At 51.7% G+C, this 19,450-nt stretch overlaps 2 protein-coding genes and 1 pseudogene across 2 annotated transcripts in view; 2 read left to right on the top strand and 1 right to left on the bottom strand.

Annotated features, from left to right (window-relative positions):
• RNPEP (arginyl aminopeptidase) overlaps positions 1-3,208 on the top strand; it is a 22,010-nt gene extending 18,802 nt beyond the window's left edge. Inside the window, exons 10-11 of the mRNA XM_003792274.3 lie at positions 1,154-1,296; positions 2,634-3,208. Coding sequence (XP_003792322.1) covers positions 1,154-1,296; positions 2,634-2,792 — 302 coding nt within the window. The 3' untranslated portion in view covers positions 2,793-3,208. The remainder of the gene's footprint in view (positions 1-1,153; positions 1,297-2,633) is intronic.
• A 3,727-nt stretch (positions 3,209-6,935) lies between these two features.
• On the top strand, positions 6,936-12,309 carry ELF3 (E74 like ETS transcription factor 3). The gene is made up of 9 exons (XM_003792273.3): positions 6,936-7,102; positions 7,525-7,695; positions 8,048-8,269; positions 8,412-8,507; positions 8,699-8,818; positions 8,998-9,087; positions 9,235-9,351; positions 10,345-10,540; positions 11,492-12,309. Exons 1-9 carry the CDS (start codon positions 6,961-6,963, stop codon positions 11,604-11,606), a joined length of 1,269 nt encoding a protein of 422 aa, XP_003792321.2. The 5' UTR covers positions 6,936-6,960; the 3' UTR covers positions 11,607-12,309.
• Positions 12,310-18,683: 6,374 nt separating this feature from the next.
• On the bottom strand, positions 18,684-19,096 carry LOC100961434 (annotated as a pseudogene).
• Positions 19,097-19,450: the final 354 nt, after the last annotated feature.

Genomic DNA, 19,450 nt, shown 5'->3' with positions numbered 1-19,450 from the left:
TTTTTTTTTTTTTTTTGAGACAGAGTCTCACTATGTCGCCCTAGGTAGAATACTATGGCGTCACAGCTCTTAGCAACTTCAAACTCTTAGGCTTAAGCAATTCTCTTGCTTCAGCCTCCCAAATAGCTGGGTCTACAGGCGCCTGCCACAATGCCCGGCTATTTTTCTGTTGCAGTTATCATTGTTGCTTAGCTGGCCAGGGCTGAGTTCTAACCTACCAGCCTCAGTGTTGTGGCTGGCACCATAACTACAGTCCTACAGGCGCTGAGCCTACAGGTGACTATTGTAAGTGCTTTGCATCTATTAAATCATTACTATTCTGTGAAGTAGATACTATGAATGTTACACCCAGGTAACAGAGAATGAACTTGAGGCACAAACAGGTCACATAGCCAATAATTGGTTGGGCTGGTCACCCAAAGCTCTTGGCTACTAATGCTTTGTTACTGCACAATTGGAAATAACATTCACGAAGGGATGGAAAAAAGTTGGAGAAAAGTTAAAACTGAGACGACTTGTAGCGGGTTGGTAGGAGAAAAAGGTGAGTGGGATATTTTAGGGGGATATATGTGCTTTAATCCGGAACGGAAAATAGGATGATTACACGAAAAAAGCAGAAAGTTTATAATAATAATGAGGGACGATTGGTAGAAGAGTTTTAGAGATTAAGTAAATGTGGGAAGAGAACATTACCATTTCAGAGCATAAAATGAACAGAGTGAATGGTAAAGTAGGTGGTTAGAAAACTCCTAAGAGTTTATTCTGCCTGGTGTGGTGGCTCACACCTGTAATCCTAGCAATGTGGGAGGCCGAGGCCAGTGGTTTGCCTGAGCTCATGGGTTCAAGACCATCCTGAACAAGAGCGGGACCGTGTCTCTAAAAAAAATAACCAGGCATTGTGGCGGGTGCCTGTAGTCTCAGCTACTTGAGAGACTGAGGCAAGAGAATCACTTAAGCCCAGGAGTTTGAGGTTGATATGAGCTGAGATGCCACAGTATTCTACCAAGGGTGACAAAATGAGATTCTGTCTCAAAAAAGAAGTTTATTCCCACTGCTTTTGGAAGATCTGAGGGCAGACACACATATCCCTGAGAATGGGGCTTCCCAGCTGCCACTGCTGGCAATTCACAAACCATTTCTTTCTCTTTTCCAGGAAATGTAAAAAAACTGGGCGAGACATACCCCAAAATCTCAAATGCCCAGAATGCAGAGCTGCGGCTACGATGGGGCCAAATCGTCCTGAAGAACAATTACCAAGAGGACTTCTGGAAAGTGAAGGGGTTCCTGCAAAGCCAGGTGGGTGACCCTGCCCCCCTGTCCCCTCATAAGCCCTCTGGGACCACTCCACTACACTTGAAGTAGTGGTGTGGGCAGAACTGCCTCTGAGCTACAGAGAAAGGGCTCAGGTTACCTCCCAGAGGACTCTGCTCATCAGTCTGGTTATTAGTGAGGCTGGTGGAGGCATTGCCCTGGGGAAAGGGGAAGCCCACAGGCTCGGGGAGCTTTCTGCAGCTCAGCTGGTGAGACCTGAGGGGAAAAAGCTGGTCAGAGCTAACTCAAAACTGGGAAAGAGGGTAACGCGTAATGCAGGGGCTGGTCATGGGGAAAACACAGAGGGAAAGGGGCCAAAGGACATGCAGGACGAGCAGAGGGTTAGATGATAGGGCCCTGCTCCGGGGAAAGAAGCCTTGTGACTTGAGAACAGTTGAGACACCAGCCTGATCCTACATGACCCTGTGAGTTGCCCCTTGGGGAAGGGCCCAGGGGCTCTCAGGGTGAACTCTCAGGGTCATCAGATTCCAGAGCAGGGAGGGGGCTGGCTGGACACAAAGCCATGCTCTGAGTCCCTCATCTGTTCGGGCAGGAGCCTCGTGCCTGTTTGGAGGAATTCTGAGCCTGCTGGTGGCTTCTTCAAGCCTCTGGATTGTAGGAACTTATGATGTAGCTGGCTTCCACCTGTGTGAATTTGACTTGGGATTTTCTTTTACTGAACTGCAGTTGGACCTTATATGTCCCTGGGCTTATGTGCCTTTGAGATCTGCTATGAGCAGGGTGGCTTGCCAAAAGCTTGACGTCCTGGCTTGGCGCCTGTAGCTCAGCGGCTAGGGTGCCAGGCTGGGGGGTTCAAACCCAGCCTGGGCCTGCCAAACAACAATGACAACTAAAACCAAAAAAAATAGCTGGGCATTGTGGTGGGTGCCTGTAGTCCCAGCTATTTGGGAGGACTGAGGCAAGAGAATCACTTCAGCCCAAGGATTTGAGGTTGCTGTGAGCTATGACACCATGGCACTCTCTACCAAGGGTGACAAAGTGAGACTCTGTCTCAAAAAAAAAAAAAAGCTTGATATCCTGTAGCGTCAGCCCATCTCATTTGTTGAGGGTAGCTGTCTGTATGTTAGTGTGGATTGGGAAGCATACTGAAACCTATCTCCCTGGGTCTTTGACCCCCTAGAAGATGTCAGAGTTAGAGTACTTCTGGCTGGGAAACTCCTCCTCCCAGCACTGATCCCCACACCGCTTTTAGCCCTTGACTATGACTGCCGTTGGACTGCTGCTTGGGGGCAGGAGGGCTGGTCAGACCCCCTGCATGGGCTGCCTGGGCACACGTGTGTGAGTGTGTGTGTTTCTTGCAGGGGAAACAGAAGTACACTCTTCCGCTGTACCATGCCATGATGAGAGGCAGCGAGGTGGCCCAGACCCTCGCCAAAGAGACCTTTGCCTCCACTGCTTCCCAGCTCCACAGCAATGTTGTCAACTATGTGCGGCAGATCGTGGAGCCCAAGGGCAGTTAGGGGCTCCTTTGTGTGGCCTTTGCCTCTTCAGACTTTGCAGGCTTTCAGAATAATCGTTCCCAAATTCTAGTTTTTCAGCCAACTTCCTAAAGTATCTCCTCAGGATAATCTGTTCTGTGGGCTTGGCATCTCTGACTCTTGGGCCTCTGCTCTGGTGGGAACTTCTCTGGCCCATGGAGTCCTGAGACCAGAGAGAACTTGCCCACAGCTCTCTTCCGTCCTGGCTGCTGACGCTGGAGGGACAGCTACCTTTCCCTCCTCCCAACTTAAGGAGAAGAGGGCTTCCCTACCTTTCTCCCTCCCTCCCTTTGTCCCTTCCTTTCTTTCTTTCTTGTACTATGCAAAGGGCTGGCATTCTGGTTGTTCTGTTCTCAGGTTTAATCCTTATTTTAATAAACATTTGTAAGCAAAAAATAGATAAGTTGGAGTTAATCTATTAAATTTCATCTACCTGGGTTCGCCTGTGTGTGAGTGTTCAGAGAAGGTCACTGGGGGACACTCAAAGGATGACAGTGTTTCCCTGTCCTTAGGGAATGGCCAGGCTGCAGGAGGTGTGTGTCCCACACATGCATATGAGAAAACATATGGCATGGCAGTTGCAGGAAAAATGAACAAAGGAATAGCATTCCAGTTCTCTATGAAGGCAGCTAAATTTTGTATCCGCACCATCATTCCCATTCATCTTTTCCATCCCTAAAATAAATGCATAAATAAATAATGTGTATTTCGGTGTCATTTCTCTACCCTTCTCCCCATCCCTGGGGCTTCACCAGGCCTTACCTGCCTTTGCTCCTGGATAACATTTTTATTTTTGAGTCTCACTATGTCACCCTTGGTAGAGTGCTGTGGTGTCACAGCTCACAGCAACCTCAAACTCTTGGGCTTAAGCCATTCTCTTGCTTCATCCTCCCAAGTAGCTGGAACTATAGGCGCCCGCCACTATGCTCGGCTATTTTTTTTGTTATTGTTTAGCAGGCCCTGGCCAGGTTTGAACCTACCAGCCCTGGTGCATGTGGCTGGCCCCCTTAACCAGCTGTGGGTGCTGAGCCCTTGGAACTATTTTAATGATGTGGTAATCAGTATCTTCAGAACTTGGCACTAAATTCCTGACCTCAGGTGGGGATCTAAGCAATTAGCAACTTTGGTTTGGGAGTGGAATAAGGGGAAATAATTTTTTTTTTTTTTTGAGACAGTCTCACTCTCAGTAGAGTACCACGGTGTCATAGCTCATGCAACCTCAAACTTCTGGGTTTGAGCAATCTTTTGCCTCGCCTCTGGAGTAAGTGGGACTACAGGCGCCCACCACAATGCTGGGCTAGTTTTTTTTCTATTCTTAATAGACACAGGGTCTCACTCTTGCTCAGGCTGGTCACAAACACCTGAGCTCAAGCAATCCACCCACTTGGGCCTCCCAGAGTGCTAGGATTACAGGTGTGAGCCACTGTACCCGAGCGAAATACTTAAATACTTTAAGTTGCCTTCCTTTAAATACAGGGCACCTCTGAACCAGTCTCCTGTTTGTGGCTCTGCCCTGTCTTTGGCTTTATGTTGTCAATATAGGCCTCTTTCCTCCCCTGCACAAGGGTTGGGAAAAAGAACTTGAGTTTAAGATTTATTCTCACTCTCAGCAAGAACAAGGGATGAGTAGTACAGGAGCACAGGCTGGAAGTGCCTCTGGCCATGCCACATGGCACCACAGGAAGGGCACAGCGGGTCACAGGAGAGGGACTGGAAGTCCAGAGTTGTAAGAGCAGATTGCTTCCCTAGCTCTCTCAGGACTGTTCTTGGCAGGCCATCACAGGCAAGGAGGATTTCAGGGCTATCCAGTTGTCACCCATCTCCCCGACTTGGTGTCTAGTTTATCAGCTTTGAGACATTAGCCATCTTTTTTGTTCTGTGCAAAAACCAAGAGCATCAACAAACCGAGTTATAAAGGAGGGTCGCTAGGAGCGAAAGGCTGGCAGCTGTTTCTCTGACAGGCATTCCTGAGCTGTGTAGTTTGCCTCACTTGCCACCGGGGCACTCACCAGTCCTACAGGATGTGCCTGTCCTTTTATATGACATCCTGCCATCCCTGCAAGTTCTGCAGGGAGGTCAGTGGGGTGTTTCACCATCATGAGGTACTGGGAACACCACTTCCCACCCCACTCTCATGACACTGACCGCCATCCTGGCACCTCTGCCCCATCCCATCCCCATCCCTCCAAGGCTCTGACCTCAAATCCAAGCTTTCCCACTTATCTTAAAATGCTAGGCTCTAGGAATTCCTTATCTTAGCTCCATTTCTCCTGGGAAGAAGCCTCATGAAGCCCAGGGAGCTGATATCCTTCTGAGTCTCCACACATCCTCCTCTCCCACTGTCCGGAACCCAGCCAGGGGCTCTTCAGGGCAGGGAGCACGTGAGCAGCCCCGGGCTAGAAGCCGGTTCTCCCGCATTCCAGGGTGAGTGACTGTGCAGAGGGTGTGCCGCCTCGGGCTCCCTGGGGGAGGCCCCCTGAAGGGCTGGGGAAAATCCTACCCAAGCCCCAGGCTCTCCTGCCCCCTGGCCTGGTGGAGGGATCCAGGACCTTCACCCTCTCTCTAGGCACCCAGTAGTTCCTGAGACGAGGAAAATGAGATGCAGATTCTTTGGGAAGGACTTTTTTAGTCCTCAGGCGATAGAGTTAAAGAGTATCTCTGGGGGTGGAGTCACCTTTTTTTTTTTTGAGTAACCGTTTCACCCACCCTGGCTGAAGGAGGTGGGGAGGAGAGAGATCCTTTATTTCAGATGCCTAAAAACCTAGATCTAGAAGATATCTTAGGGAATATTAAATCCAAACAACCTTATTTTTACAGATGGGGACACTGAACTGAGAATGCAAGGGTCTTGCCCAAGATCACAGAGTTGCAGACAGGGTCTACAGGACCAGGCTATTGTGTTTGGGGCTGAGTCCATTGAGAGAACCACAGGCTTGGGGACCCACTGACCGCAATGGAGTGGCAGGCTCTGGTCATGGGGCTGAGTGGGAGGACTCTAAAGCCAGAAGACATCTGGTGCTGTCCAGGGAAGGAGTGGGAATTTCAGTGTACAACATACCTGGATTTAAACCTCCGCCCCATCATTTAACTAACTCTGTGTGGTCTGGGCAAGCCATTTAACCCTCCAAGCTGCAATTTTCAGATCTGTGAAATAGGGAAAACTGTGCATTCTCTTTAGGATTTTGTGTATGTGTGAGGATTAAATGAGAGAATGTATTTCAAAGTGCTTAATAAATAGTAAACATACTATACCTCTTCTTTGAGTGACATGACCCAGGTAGTCTGGCTTCTGACCACTAGAGGGCAGAAGACAGAAACTAGAAAACAGACTAGCCAACCCCAGATTAGGTGGAGGAGGGGCGGGGGGATAAACCTAACCACGTAGGCTTTGGCACCTCTAGCAGCCCTTAGGCAGGAGGGCTCCTTCAGGTGCTGAGGGAAGAACTTCCAATACAGCCCAGTCTTTCCAGAAGTGGCTATAGCAACCCTGATGCTTGGATGGAGTCTGGGCAGGCAATGGGTGCTGAGACTTTGCCAACAAAGTGGGTGCCAGAGAATAGGCCCTAAGGCAGGGACCCTGGGGCCAGGGACTAGGCTAGTGAGCTTATCTAGTAGCTCATAAATATTGCCCAGCATCAAGCCTGGGGAGTCACCCAGGCAGTGCCCTGGGAAAACTCCCTAAACCTCGATATCTTCTCTATTAGTCTCCTTTGTCCTCGGACCTCTGGACATTTGGGGTCTAGTAGCCCTTCTGACCTAGTTAAGCCAAGAGCTCATATTCCCCCACTTGCTCTTCCCCTACCTAGCGTATCCCTAGCCTGGCCCCCGAGGAGGAATTTCCTGGGCCAGAGGGCAGCCCAAAGCACAGATGCCCACCCCAGTGCCATTCCCGCCACCTGCCCAGGCCAGTGCCCTGTGCCCAACCCCAGAGGGCGCGGGATGACAGACTCTGATAATCATTAAACCAGCCGGGCCTGATTTCCCAGCACCTCCTGCTAGGATCCGGGCCAAGTGGCACAGAATATGCAAATCACCTGGGGCCAGGAGCCCAGTCTAAAGGCCAGGAAATCCCCTCCGTCCAATGAGCCACCAGCTCAGGTTACCACCAGGGACAGGCTATAAAAGCCCAGGCTGGAGGAGGAGCTCCTGCATGGCTCTATTTAGGGCGGAGTGGGCGCACACAGTGGCCAGACACCTCCGTGCGCTACCTGGTGACTGCTCATCGTCTGGATTTCTCTCCTACCTGTGGCTTCTTAAGCCCGCCTGCCTGCCACACTCGCACTCCCATTCTGGTAGGACCCCTACCTGTCAGGCCCAGGCCCAGGCCTTGGGAAACTGGGGAAGAGAGTTCTAGTGGATTTGCAGTTCTGAACCTGCCCTCTCTAGTCAAGAATCTCTGAGCAGGAGGGTAGGGCAGTGGGTGTCTTGAAGGTAGGAGAGCAGAGAGACTGTCTCTGGGAGGGACAGTGTGGTCATGACTGCCAGTCTGGCTCAAGGGTCTGTGCAATCTGAGGAGGGAGCCCCAGCAGGAAGGCCTTGTGGGTCCCACCTTGTTTTTGAGATCTAGAAACCCTTCTGGAAGACAGGATGTCCACAAAGTTGTTAACTTTCTTGCCAGTTGAGACTATTCCTGCCCAGGCTTGGGCAGAGCAGAGTAGCCGGGAGTGTCAGGGAAGGACCCTGGCCCCTCACTGGCCCCCTTTCCTCTCCCCAGGTGGCCTCATGGCTGCAACCTGTGAGATCAGCAACGTTTTTAGCAACTACTTCAGTGCTATGTACAGCGCAGAGGACCCCACCCTGGCCTCTGCTCCCCCTGCTCCCGCCTTCGGGGCCGATGATACGGTGCTGACCATCAGCAACCCCCAGATGTCACTGGAGGGTACAGGTGGGTCCTGAGGGGTGGGATGAGCTGCCTTTGGGAGGGGGAGATAGATCCATCCAAGAGCCTGTTAGACAAATGGGGTAACAGGCGGGGAGGAGTGTCTCCAAGCGAATTCCAGGGCAAGGGCTGAGGAGGTGTATGTGCCCAGGTGTTGGGGGTTGTAGATGCTGTGTCAGGCCAAGGGAGGTACCAGGCAGGTACTAACAATGAGTGTGCTGTGAGTGCCATCTCCTGCGACTCCAGGAGGTGGGGGGAACTCAGAGGGCTGGGGTAGGAAACACCAGGTGCCAGAAGTGGGGCAGTGAGAGAGCTACGGGCCACCGACTGAGCCCATGTGGTGCTGTCCTCCCCACAGAGCAGGCCAGCTGGTCCCGGGAGGAGCCCCAGTTCTGGTCCAAGGCGCAGGTTCTGGACTGGATCAGCTACCAAGTGGAGAAGAACAAGTACGACGCCAGCTCTATTGACTTCTCACGGTGTGATATGGATGGCGCCACCCTGTGCAACTGTGCTCTTGAGGAGCTGCGTCTGGTCTTCGGGCCTTTGGGGGACCAGCTCCATGCCCAGCTGCGGGACCTCAGTGAGTCTAGGCCACTGGTGCCACTGGGGGCCTGGGGCTGGAGGGGAGGATTGGCTCTGTTTCCTGAGTCTAGTCCTGGAGCTCAGGCTGGGCATGGGGGTGGCAATGGGGAGATTGTGACCTCTCTTTCTTGCCTTGCCAGCTTCCAGCTCCTCTGACGAACTCAGCTGGATCATTGAGCTGCTGGAGAAAGATGGCGTGTCCTTCCATGATGCCCTCGAAAACCTAGTCCCCTTCGGTGAGATTCCATTTTTCTCTCTCCTTCTCCAGCCTGTCCTGTTTCATCCCTGTCCCTCCCCAGAGTGCTAGAGATGATCTCCCTTCCCATCCCCCCATCTTCTTCCTTTAACTAGAAAACTGCTAGCCGAGCAGGCCATCAGATTGGCCTATACTTGCCTGGTCCCCTGATCTCTCACCTCCTATCCCCAGACCAGGGCAGCCCCTTCACCCAGGAGCTGCTGGATGATTGTCGCCAGGTCAGCCCGTACCACCCCAGCAGCTATGGTGCAGAAGCCCCCTCCCCTGGCAGCTCAGACGTGTCCACCACAGGTGAGGGCCCTGTCTGGGCCATAGCTTCCCTTACCCCAAGTGCCCCTGGTTCTTAGAACTCACACCCCTGCCTTCTGGTAGGAGCAGCAGCTGGCTGGGCAACATGTCCCAGGAGGCTTGTATCCCTGTCTAGCAGAGGCTGGGGATGGCCAGGACCCTTACTCTGACCTCGCCCACAGGGACAGGCACTTCTCAGAGCTCTCACTCCTCAGACTCCGGTGGAAGCGATGTAGACCTGGATCTCACTGATAGCAAGCTCTTCCCCAGAGGTGAGTCTGGGGAGCCCAGGTGCCTAGGAGGGTGTCCCATTCAGCAGTGCCTGGGGCCTGGCCCCTCCCCCCACTGCTCTCCTGCAGGCTTTTCCTGCAGAAGGGCTGTCCCTTTCCTGACCTCCCACCCCCTCCCTTTCCCCACAGATGGCTTCTCTGACTATAAGAAGGGGGACCCTAAGCATGGCAAGCGGAAACGGGGCCGGCCCCGAAAGCTGAGCAAAGAGTACTGGGAGTGTCTGGAGGGCAAGAAGAGCAAGCACGGTGAGCCCGGGCTGCCTGCGCAGGGAGGGGCCTCTGGCAGCACTGCTGCCTGTGGTGGGGCTGCCTTCTGCTTTCTCTGGCCTCTCATGGCCAGCCTCCCTTCATGAAGCCTGTTCGCAGTGAGGGGCTTTATGGCATTGGTTGCCATGTAGTTATGGAGCCTGGTTGTGTGGTCCTGCAGAGGAGGGGAGACTGAGGCTCTTGGAGGGAGGCCCGTGGCACTGGAGTTTAGCTTTCCTACCCACTCACTCCAGTTCTGTCCGTACTTGGCCTGTCCTGCCTGCTGGGACGCTCTTGGTGGTGTAAGGAACAACTGGTAGATGTTTAGGTGGGCCCCAAGACCCACAGGGGGCTGAGACTCAAGGCAAAAAGGATAATGCCTTGGCCACTGGGCTTCCACCTGCTGAGGAGTTGGAGGGCCCTCCTGCCACAAGTCATTCTGTCTGTCCCCTTGGCCTCAGGCACTGTGTGCCCAGCCACTGTGAACCACTAGGAGATGGCCCCAGAGGTCTTTCTTGCTTCTCCACTTTCTTTCTCTCTCTTTTTTCTCACACATGCACATACATGTATACACACACACACACACACAGCCTGTTTATCCTCAGGGGGTTATTTTTCCAGGAAGCTGTCTCCTCATCCCCTAGACTAGGGCCAGCTCTGTGGTCCCTGCACTTGTGAGCCCTGACCACCCTTTGGTGTGTTTGCTTTCACTGTGGGCCCTATTGAAAGGTGAGCCCCGCTAGGCAGTAATGTGTCTCAGCCACTGTTGGATCCCAGCTCAACTGTGGAATGAATGGGATGTCTGTGCCGGGTTGCAGGGTCTTCCCAGACACAGCCTCTGGTCTAGTGGGGAGGTGAGGAGAGAAGCAGCAGGGTCTCTGAAGGGGCCTGCTCCACAGCCCCATGTTGGCAGTGTGCTGGGACAGGCAGGGCTCGCTGGCCTTGGGTGAGAGGGGACGCCCAGGCGCTAACTGATGGAATCTGGCCTTGCAGCCCCCAGAGGCACCCACTTGTGGGAGTTTATCCGTGACATCCTCATCCACCCAGAGCTCAATGAGGGCCTCATGAAGTGGGAGAACCGGCATGAGGGTGTCTTCAAGTTCCTGCGCTCCGAGGCTGTGGCGCAGCTGTGGGGCCAGAAGAAAAAGAATAGCAACATGACCTACGAGAAGCTGAGCCGGGCCATGAGGTGAGCTGGTGGCTGGGACTTTCATGACAGGGATGGATGCAAGAACTTGGCAATCTGACTTTATGGGACAAGTTCTGAGTCCTACAGAGTGAGGACGACAGCTTGTCTGCCTACGTACCAACAGGGAGGAGGCATTAGCCTGGCGCAGAGCAGGCACGGTATACTTACCTGTTGGCAACATTTCTTGGTATCCCAAGCTAGGCTTGTCCGCAGGAAAATACCTAGATGAAGGGTACCCACGCCAGGGTCTGGCCCTCCCACTGTTGAAGTAATTAAGTTTGTCTCTGAGCCTCAGTATCCTCATATGTACAGACCAGGGTGAACTAGATTATCTTAAGGTCCTGTCTAGCCCTGAAATCATGTGGTTTCATGATAAGCCCCAACACATAGCCATAAGATCCAGAGAGGCAAGGGCAGAGCTGGGTTCCCTGGACACAGTTACAGTGCAGGCCAGCGTGGCAACAGAGCAGACAGCTTCTCCTTACAGGTGGGAAGAAAAAAAGAGTTAAAGAAGTGGGGGTCAGGCTAGACATGGTGGCTCAGCCTATAATCCTAGCACTCTGGGAGGCCACGGCGGCTGGATTGCTGGAGGTCAGGAGTTCAAGATCAGCCTGAGCAAGAGTGAGATCCTACCTCTAAAAACTAGCCAGACATTGTGGTAGGCACCTATAGTCGCAGCTACTCAGGAGCTGAGACAAGAGGATCACTTGAGCCCAGGAGTTAGAGGTTGCTGTGAGCTATGATTCCATGACACTCTACCCAGGTCAACATAGTGAGACTCTGTCTCAAAGAAGAAAAAAAAACAAACAGTGGGGATCAGACTCTAGTTAGTCTGGTGGAAACCAATGGGGACAGGTCACCTGAGGATAATGTGGCTGGATGGGAGGCAGTGTTGGCGGTCCAGGGCTTGTTTCATGCCTGAGCACTTCTGACCTTTTCCTCTTCACCCAGGTACTACTACAAACGGGAGATCCTGGAACGGGTGGACGGTCGGCGGCTCGTCTACAAGTTTGGCAAAAACTCCAGCGGCTGGAAGGAGGAAGAGGTTATCCAGAATCGGAACTGAGGGTCTCAACCTAGACCCTGGACCAAACTCAGGGACCACTGTAGGCCCGCAGCCCCTCCTGGGAGGACAAGCAGGCCAGAAGGACCCTCTGCTCGGGCAGGCTCCCTGCTGTGCTGTGGAGAGAAGCAGAAGTTCTGGTATATCATCGGCCACTGCCCCAGGATTTGTAGCCTGTGTCTTCTCCTCCCTGCCCTTGGAATTACAAACCCAGGAGCCGAAGCAACTAGTCCGCTACAAGTGCGGCTCATTTATCTGGTGCCTCCTCAAACCCAATGCAGACGACATCTTCTGCAGATGCCTGGGCTGAATCAAGGAGACCAGGGGAGGCCCTAGGCTGGCACTGTGACAGAGAGAACAGAGAGGCCTAAGCGGGGTCTTCCAGCGCCCGCTCTCTGGACTGGCTTTCACCTCCCTGTTCAGTGCTTGGGCTTTATGGTCAGGGGTCAAAGCACTCCCTAATTTATGTGCTATAAATATGTCAGATGTATATAGAGATCTATTTTTTCTAAAACATTACCCTCCCTACTCCTCCCCCACCAAGTGCTGGTGGCCAGACTGACTGTTCTAGGCCCTGGCCTGGGCCAGCAAGGGGTGGGGTGATGCCAGAGCCCTCAGGCTGGGGCTCCTGGCTCCTTTCTCCTGTGTATGGAGGCAGACACCTCCAATAAAGTGCCTTCTGGGCTTTTTCTAACCTTTCTCTTAACTACCTGTGTACTGAAATTTGGGCCTCTGGATTGGATAGGGAGGGAAGAATGGGGTCTACTGGGCTGAGGTTAGGGTAGAGGCAGGGGGGAGAGGAGGTGTGGACTTCCTAGAACATGAGGGCTAGGCTGACAGGCAGGAATCAGGTGGGGCCAATCTCAACTGCAAAATCTTAAAAGATTTCAGACACAAAAGGACATAAAGCTCAGAAAGCTGAGGCCAGAGGCTCTCCTGCTGCTTGACACTTTGCCGCAGTGACCTTGGCCAAGTCTGCCCTCTTTGGGGCAGCTTCCTCCTGTAAGGCTGGGGTTTGGACCTGATGTTCTATAAGAAGTCTAGGATTGTTTATCCTGCAGTATGTAACTGATGCTTTTGTGTTTCAGCCAAGTTGGCTGTAAACTAAATAACTGTAGTATAAACCCTAGCTTTCTTGTCTGACATGAAGTGAGAGTTACAATTTTACAAAAAGGGAAAAAACGAAGTGGAGCTAATAAGGAATGAGGGAAGGATTGACATTTGTTGATAGCCTAGTTTTACACCAGGGACTGGGCTTGGCACCACTTAATCCTCTCCCAAGAAGAGAAGGGGATTTATCCCATTTACAGATGCTGAAAATGGGGTTCAGTAGGTGCACGTTGTTTCTGCCCTTCAGCCTTTCTTTCCTGGCGGCTTTTCTCCATTTGGAGCTCTTCTAACTTAATTCTTCTTTTTTTGGAGACAGTCTCAAGCCGTCACCCTGAGTAGAGTGCTATGATGTCACTGCTCACAGCAACCTCAAACTTTTGGGCTTAAGCAATTCTCTTGCCTTAGCCTCCCAAGTAGCTAGAACTACAAGGTGCCCGCCACAACACCTGGCTATTTTTTGTTGCCATTGTTGTTTGGCGGGCCGGGGCTGGATTTAAACCCACTAGCTCCAGTGTACGTGGCTGGCGCCTTAGCCACTTGAGCTACAGGTGCCGAGCCTCTTCTAACTTAATTTCAGTAGATTCCAGAACTATGTCAATGATAATGTGTCTAGATTTCAGAGAGGATATCTTATTGACAAGTGGTAAGAAAAATACCTGCCAGGTAGAAAGTTCCTTAATTCTAAGACTTTGAATCCCACAGAGCACATTAAAATTCCATTTTGTGGCTGCCCATAGCTCAGAGGGTAGGGCACTGGCCACATACCCTGAGGCTGGTGGGTTTGAATCCAGCTAGACCAGCTAAAACAACAATGATAACCACAACAAAAAGATATCCAGGCGTTGTGGTGGGTGCCTTTAGTCCCAGCTACTTGTGAGGCTGAGGCAAGAGAATCGCTTCCGCCCAAGAGTTTGAGGTTGCTGTGAGTGGTGATGCCACCGCACTCTACCTAGGGCGACATAGTGAGACTCTGTCTCAAAAAACAAAATAATAAAATCCCATTTCGTAAATGTGAAATACTGCTCAGTTGTCTTGGAAAAACCAGATTATTTGCTGAAGGGATGTGGGTAAAGAAGGGATCTTAGAAAAGCAGAAGAGAGTGTGTGTGCACGTGCGTGCAGAAATGGAGCTTGCTCTGGAGAAACAAGGAATGGTGGGAGAGTGGGGAAGTTGGTTGGGGAGAACAGTGGGTTCTCAAGAGCACCTGGAGAGTCCTCTGGGGCCAGTTAGGAAGAAGACTTCTTTCACATCCCCTTTCTGAAATCTGAACAGGTTTAGCCAAAGGGGGAGCAGTAATAGGGACCTCAGACAGAGCTGGCTCCATGTTGACCTGGTGGGGGGACCAATAGCCTCATATCTTGAAAATTAATATGTGTTAAACACATTGACGTGCTGATTTCTCCACCGCATTATCTGAGGGCCCTTAAGAGAGGTGACGGTAGTGTTGCCTGAAGTCACCTTGCCAAAGAGTGAGGGAGGAAACGTTGGAACCCAGGACACATTTGCTGTGCCTCACTTGGCGCCAGTTTCCTCAGCTCTAAGAAGATCCTAGCAGTGAGTTACCCTGTGAGGCTTCGCGTGGGGGAGGAGGGCTGAGGCTGCAGGCCAAGTCCCTTCATCCTCCATGCTGAAGGGCTGGGACACAGTGCTGCCCGACCTTTGTCCTGCTGTTTTCAGTTTATGAGGCGCTTTCTTCATCCCATTATCTCATTTTGTCCGCCCCACAGCCCTCTGAGGAGACTGGGTGTCCCTATTTCACTGCTGAGGCTAGTGGCTGGCCCAAGGTCACCAGCCAGGTGGGAGTGGGGATCCAGGTGGGGGTGGGGGCACAGGTGAAAGTGGGGACTGAGGCTCCGTGAGGCTGCCCTGAGGCTCTAGGAGCAGAGCCAGAGAGAAGGCAGCCCCAGAGAGAGCCATGTTTCTCCCCCAAGACGTCTTTCTCTGCCCATGTGGTGGCTCATGCCTGTAATCCCAGCACTCTGGGAGGCCAAAGTGGGAAGATCACTTGAGCTCAGGAATTCGAGACCCTGTCTCTACTCAAAATAGAAAAGCTAGCTGGGCGTCTATAGTCCTACCCACTCAGGAGGCTGAGGCAAGAAGGACTGTTTGAGCCCAGGAGTTTGGGGTTGCTGTGAGCTCTCATGATACCGCAGCCCTCTAGCCCCGGTGACAGAGTCTCTGCAGACACCTGCACAGATGGACAGGCTGGCCTTTCTTGGCCCCCTCTCTGTCCCCTAGCTCTCACCAGCCTAGGCACCTCTGAATGGACTCCAAGCCCTCCCTGTCCCCCAGGGTGTGTCCTGGGCTGGGAGTGGGGGTGGGAAGAGGCCACAGGGTGGGGCTGTTTATATCCTGCCCTGAGCTGCTGGTCACCTCTTATCTGCATCTGTGGGTCAGGGCGTGTCTGTCGCTGTGCTGGTCAGAGGGAGGTCACCCCTCCCATGTTTGGGTGTGCCCCAGGAGGAGCTGGGGTCAGCCTCCCCAGCCATTCCCAGAGTCCCTGCACAGCCCCACCCCTCCCACCCATTCCCAGGAAAACTAGCTTTGCAGGCCTCTTGGGGAAAGTAGGTAAAGAGGCTGCATTTTTATCAAGGGTTTTACTTCAGTCTGCTTTTATTCCATGATCTGTTTATACATCTCGCTCCCCTAGTGGGTTGTGAGCACCTCTGGGGCTTACTCACCTCAGCTCTCAGCTGAGACTCTGAGCTCTCAGCACCCCGCACAGTGCCTGGCACAGAAAGGTGCTTGATAAATATTTGTTAAACTGCCCTGTGCCTCTCCCTGCCCTGGCCACCTCCCCCCCCACTCACACAGTACACACAGTACACACACAGTACACACAGTACACATACACACACACACACACACACGTCATATCAACCACATTCACACCACACACTCACATGCCACCCCTGCTCATACACACTCAAGTAAACCACACACACACCCACATGCCACGCACACTCATACATGCTCTCAGGAACCACACACCCTGCACACTTATGTCCCACCCACACTCATACACTCACGTGAACACACCCACCCACATGTCACTCATGCTCATACACACTTGTGTGAACCACACATACACATGCCGTCCACGGTCATATGCACTCATGTGAGGCACACACACATGCTGCCCAACCTCATATATACTCATGTGAACCACACACATACACAAATGCCACCCACACTCATGTGAAACACACACAACACAAATGCCACCCCTGGTCATACACACTCAAGTGAACCACACACTCACACATGCCATCCACACGCATGCTAACGTACATACCCACACTCTCTCCCAAGCCCTCACTCACTTGCACGCACTGCAGACACTACATACACACTCACACAGGCCACATACCCAGTCCCAAACACACACGCTTGCATGTACTGGCATGTAGCACACACTCGCACGCCACAACCTCCCACACTCATGTACAGGCTCAGTCCCCTGCTCAAATCAGCAGCCCCTGTTCACAGGCTCAGCCTTTTGTTTACATGGCTCCTCTCCCTCCCATCCACTGGTCCCCAACTGTGAAGCATTTGCTGACCTCCCTCTGTCCTCTCTTTCCATGAAGTGGAAAGTTCAACACTTTCCCCCAGTCAGGACCTTCTATATAACTTGCAGAGCCCAGGGCAAAGTGACAACTTGGGTACTTGTTAAAACATTATTAAAAATTTCAAGTGTGGGCTCGGCGCCTGTAGCTCAGTGGCTAGGGTGCCAGCCATATACACCTGAGCTGGTGGGTTTGAATCCAGCCCAGGCCAACTACAACCATAAAGTAGCTGGGCGTTGTGGTGGGCACCTGTAGTCCCAGCTACTTGGGAGGCTGAGGCAAGAGAATTGCTTAAGCCCAAGAGTTTGAGGTTGCTGTGAGCTGTGATGTCATAGCACTCTACCGAGGGTGACATAATAAAACTCTGTCTCAAAAAAAAGAAAAAATTCTGAGCAGTGCCTGTGGCTCAAAGGAGTAGGGCACAGGCCCCATATGCCAGAGGTAATGGGTTCAAACCCAGCCCTGGCCAAAAACTGCAAAAAAAAAAAAATTCAAACTGTAGGCCAGGCTGGATGGCTCATGCCTGTAATCCTAGAATTCTAGGAGGCCAAGACAGGTGGACTGCCTGAGCTCAGAGGTTCAAGATCAGCCTGAGCAAGAGCAAGACCCCATCTCTAAAAATAACCGGGCATTGTGGCAGGTTCCTATAGTCCCAGCTACTAGGGAGACTGAGACAAGAGAATCACTTGAGCCCAAGAATTTGAGATTGAGAGCTGTGATGCCACTGGCACTCTACTGAGGGTGATGAAGTGAAACTCTGTCTCAAAAAAAAAAGAGTTTCAAAATGGCCATAGCAAAGCGGCTCATTACCATTGATGGGGCCCAGTCCTCTAAACTCAGGGTCTTATAGGACAATTGCACTGGTCACACGCCAATGAAGCCACTCTGCCTCCCTGCCTCTGAACTGGTAAGAGCTCCAGGGAACTACCCACCATGACTTCTACTATAGATGCATTTGCAATACTCACCAAACATGAAAACGTGCCAACCTTTTAAAATATGAAAAATTTTCATGGAAAAAAACCCTGAATTTGTGGCTTCTCCCTCTTTCCTTTTTTTTTCATTTGAGACAGAATCTCATTTTGTTGCCCAGGCTAGAGTGTCCTGGCATCAGCCTAACTCACAGCAACCTTAAACTCCTGGGCTCAAGCAATTCTCTCTCGCTCTTTTTTTTTTTTTTTTTTTTTTTTTGAGACAGTCTTACTGTGTTGCCCTCGGTAGAGTGCTGTGGTGTCACAGCTCACAGCAACCTCAAACTCTCGGGCATAAGTGATTCTCTTGCCTCAGCCTCCCAACTAGCTAGGACTACAGGTACCTGCCACAATGCCTGGCTATATTTTTGTTGTAGTTGTCATTGTTGTTTGGCAGACCCAGGCTGCGTTCGAACCCACCAGTTCCGGTATATGTGGCGGGCGCCCTAGCTGCTGAGCTACAGGTGCTGAGCCTCAAGCAATCCTCTTGCCTCCATCTCCCAAGTAGCTTAGACTGCCCACCACAACACCCAACTAATTTTTCTATTTTTAATAGAGATGGCTCTTGCTCTTACTCAGGCTGGTCTTGATCTCTTGAGCTCAAGCAATCTTCCCACCTCAGCCTCCCAGAGTGCTAGGATTATAGCTGTGAGTCACCATGTCCAGCCCTGTGGATTCATTTTTTAAAAATCAGAAGACTGGCTCAGAGCCCGTAGCACAGTAGTTATGGCGCCAACCACATACACCAAGGCTGGTGGGTTTAAACCCAGCCTGGGCCAGCTAAACAACAATGACACTGCATCAAAAGAACAATAGCCGGGCGTTGTGGTGGATGCCTGTAGTCCCAGATACTTGGGAGGCTGAGTCAAGAGAATCGCTTAAGCCCAAGAGTTTGAGGTTCCTGTGAGCTGTGACACCACAGCACTCTACTGAGGGTGACATAGTGAGACTCTCTCCCACAAAAACAAAACAAAACAAAACAGAAAATCAGAAGACCTGCTGAGCTGAGCCAGCTTTCTCACTGGGTCATCATATGTAGCGGCGGAGTCTTAAGGCCCCACCATCACCACCATGCAGAAGTACAGAATTTTCAAGCCACGGTTAAAAACATCTATCCCTGACCCCACCCACTGCTCCCAGGCCAGGAGCACATTTGTGGCCCTCTACATGGCAAAGTGATGGCTTGTTCAGGATGTCAGTAATTGAACAGATGACGGAGCCTGAGTGAGGGTAGAGGAGAATAGTGATGGTCATGAGTGTGAAAACCTAACTAGATACTTCTGTGAGGGACTAGGATGGGACCAGAGCCCCCCATACTGAGAAGTATCAAATGTTCTCACCGCCAAGGCTATTTTTAGCTCAGTTCTTTTTTTTTAAAGTAATAAATAGAAGATTTATTTAAGTAAGAACACATCCAGTCCTCATTGCCAGACTTAATACGTAGTGTTAAATGTTCGATCGAATTTTCCTTCCTGGATAAGTTTTTCTCTCCTATCCCTGTCAGTTTTGAAAACATAATACCAGAAGATGAGGGGCCCAATTCTAAACACAGCTCCTAACAATGAGTCTTGGGAGTGGGTCTAAAACTGGGATAGACGTTTGCTGATCTTGCACAGGTCCAATGAATCAAGACAGGATCTTCGATGAGCCCTCGGGACTTGGGGTCGTTGTACTGAAGCAGGTACTCCCATTTAAGCCGGGCTTTTAGAGCCAACCGCTCGGCTTGTGCCTTCCGGGTTTCCAGAGATATGTCGTATTCCGCTGGTTCAAGGGTCTGGGGCATAGTGGTAAGGGGCGACAGAACATACTTTGGGAACGACTTTGGAGGCGTCAACAGATTCGACATCTTGGTGCCCCCCCCCAGCCACCTCTCCCCACTCCCGTGAACAACTGCCTTTTAGCCCAGGTCAATGAGTGGCATACCAGTGTTGTCACGCACAGTGGAGTATCTCCCCACCATCTTCTGTGCTGGGCATGGCCGCTTAGCTCAGAGTGCCCAAAGATGTCACCACTGCCACAGTCTTATACCATCCATACACCGTGCTCTCTGCTGGGGGAAGAGCATTAGCGGAACCACATTTGTCTATATAATAGCTCTTCATAGGCTTAGTGCCTATAGGTCAGCGGCTAGGGCGCCAGCCATATACACCAGAGCTGGCAGGTTCGAACCCAGCCCAGTCCTGCCAAACAACAATGACAA

This window comes from Otolemur garnettii, unplaced genomic scaffold, assembly GCF_000181295.1.
Source record: "Otolemur garnettii isolate 467f Iridium unplaced genomic scaffold, OtoGar3 scaffold00055, whole genome shotgun sequence".
Lineage (NCBI taxonomy): Eukaryota > Metazoa > Chordata > Mammalia > Primates > Galagidae > Otolemur > Otolemur garnettii.
Note: the sequence above shows the minus strand (reverse complement) of the source record. Positions and strands in the feature narration are given on the sequence as shown.

What these genes read in the sequence shown, in the direction of transcription:
- ELF3 (XM_003792273.3), top strand. Translation starts at nt 6,961, where the DNA reads ATGGCTCTATTTAGGGCGGAGTGGGCGCACACAGTGGCCAGACACCTC. An exon ending in GATGTCACTGGAGGGTACAG is followed by an intron (nt 7,696 to 8,047) that starts GTGGGTCCTGAG and finishes TCCTCCCCACAG; the next exon opens with AGCAGGCCAGCTGGTCCCGG. An exon ending in CTCAGACGTGTCCACCACAG is followed by an intron (nt 8,819 to 8,997) that starts GTGAGGGCCCTG and finishes CCTCGCCCACAG; the next exon opens with GGACAGGCACTTCTCAGAGC.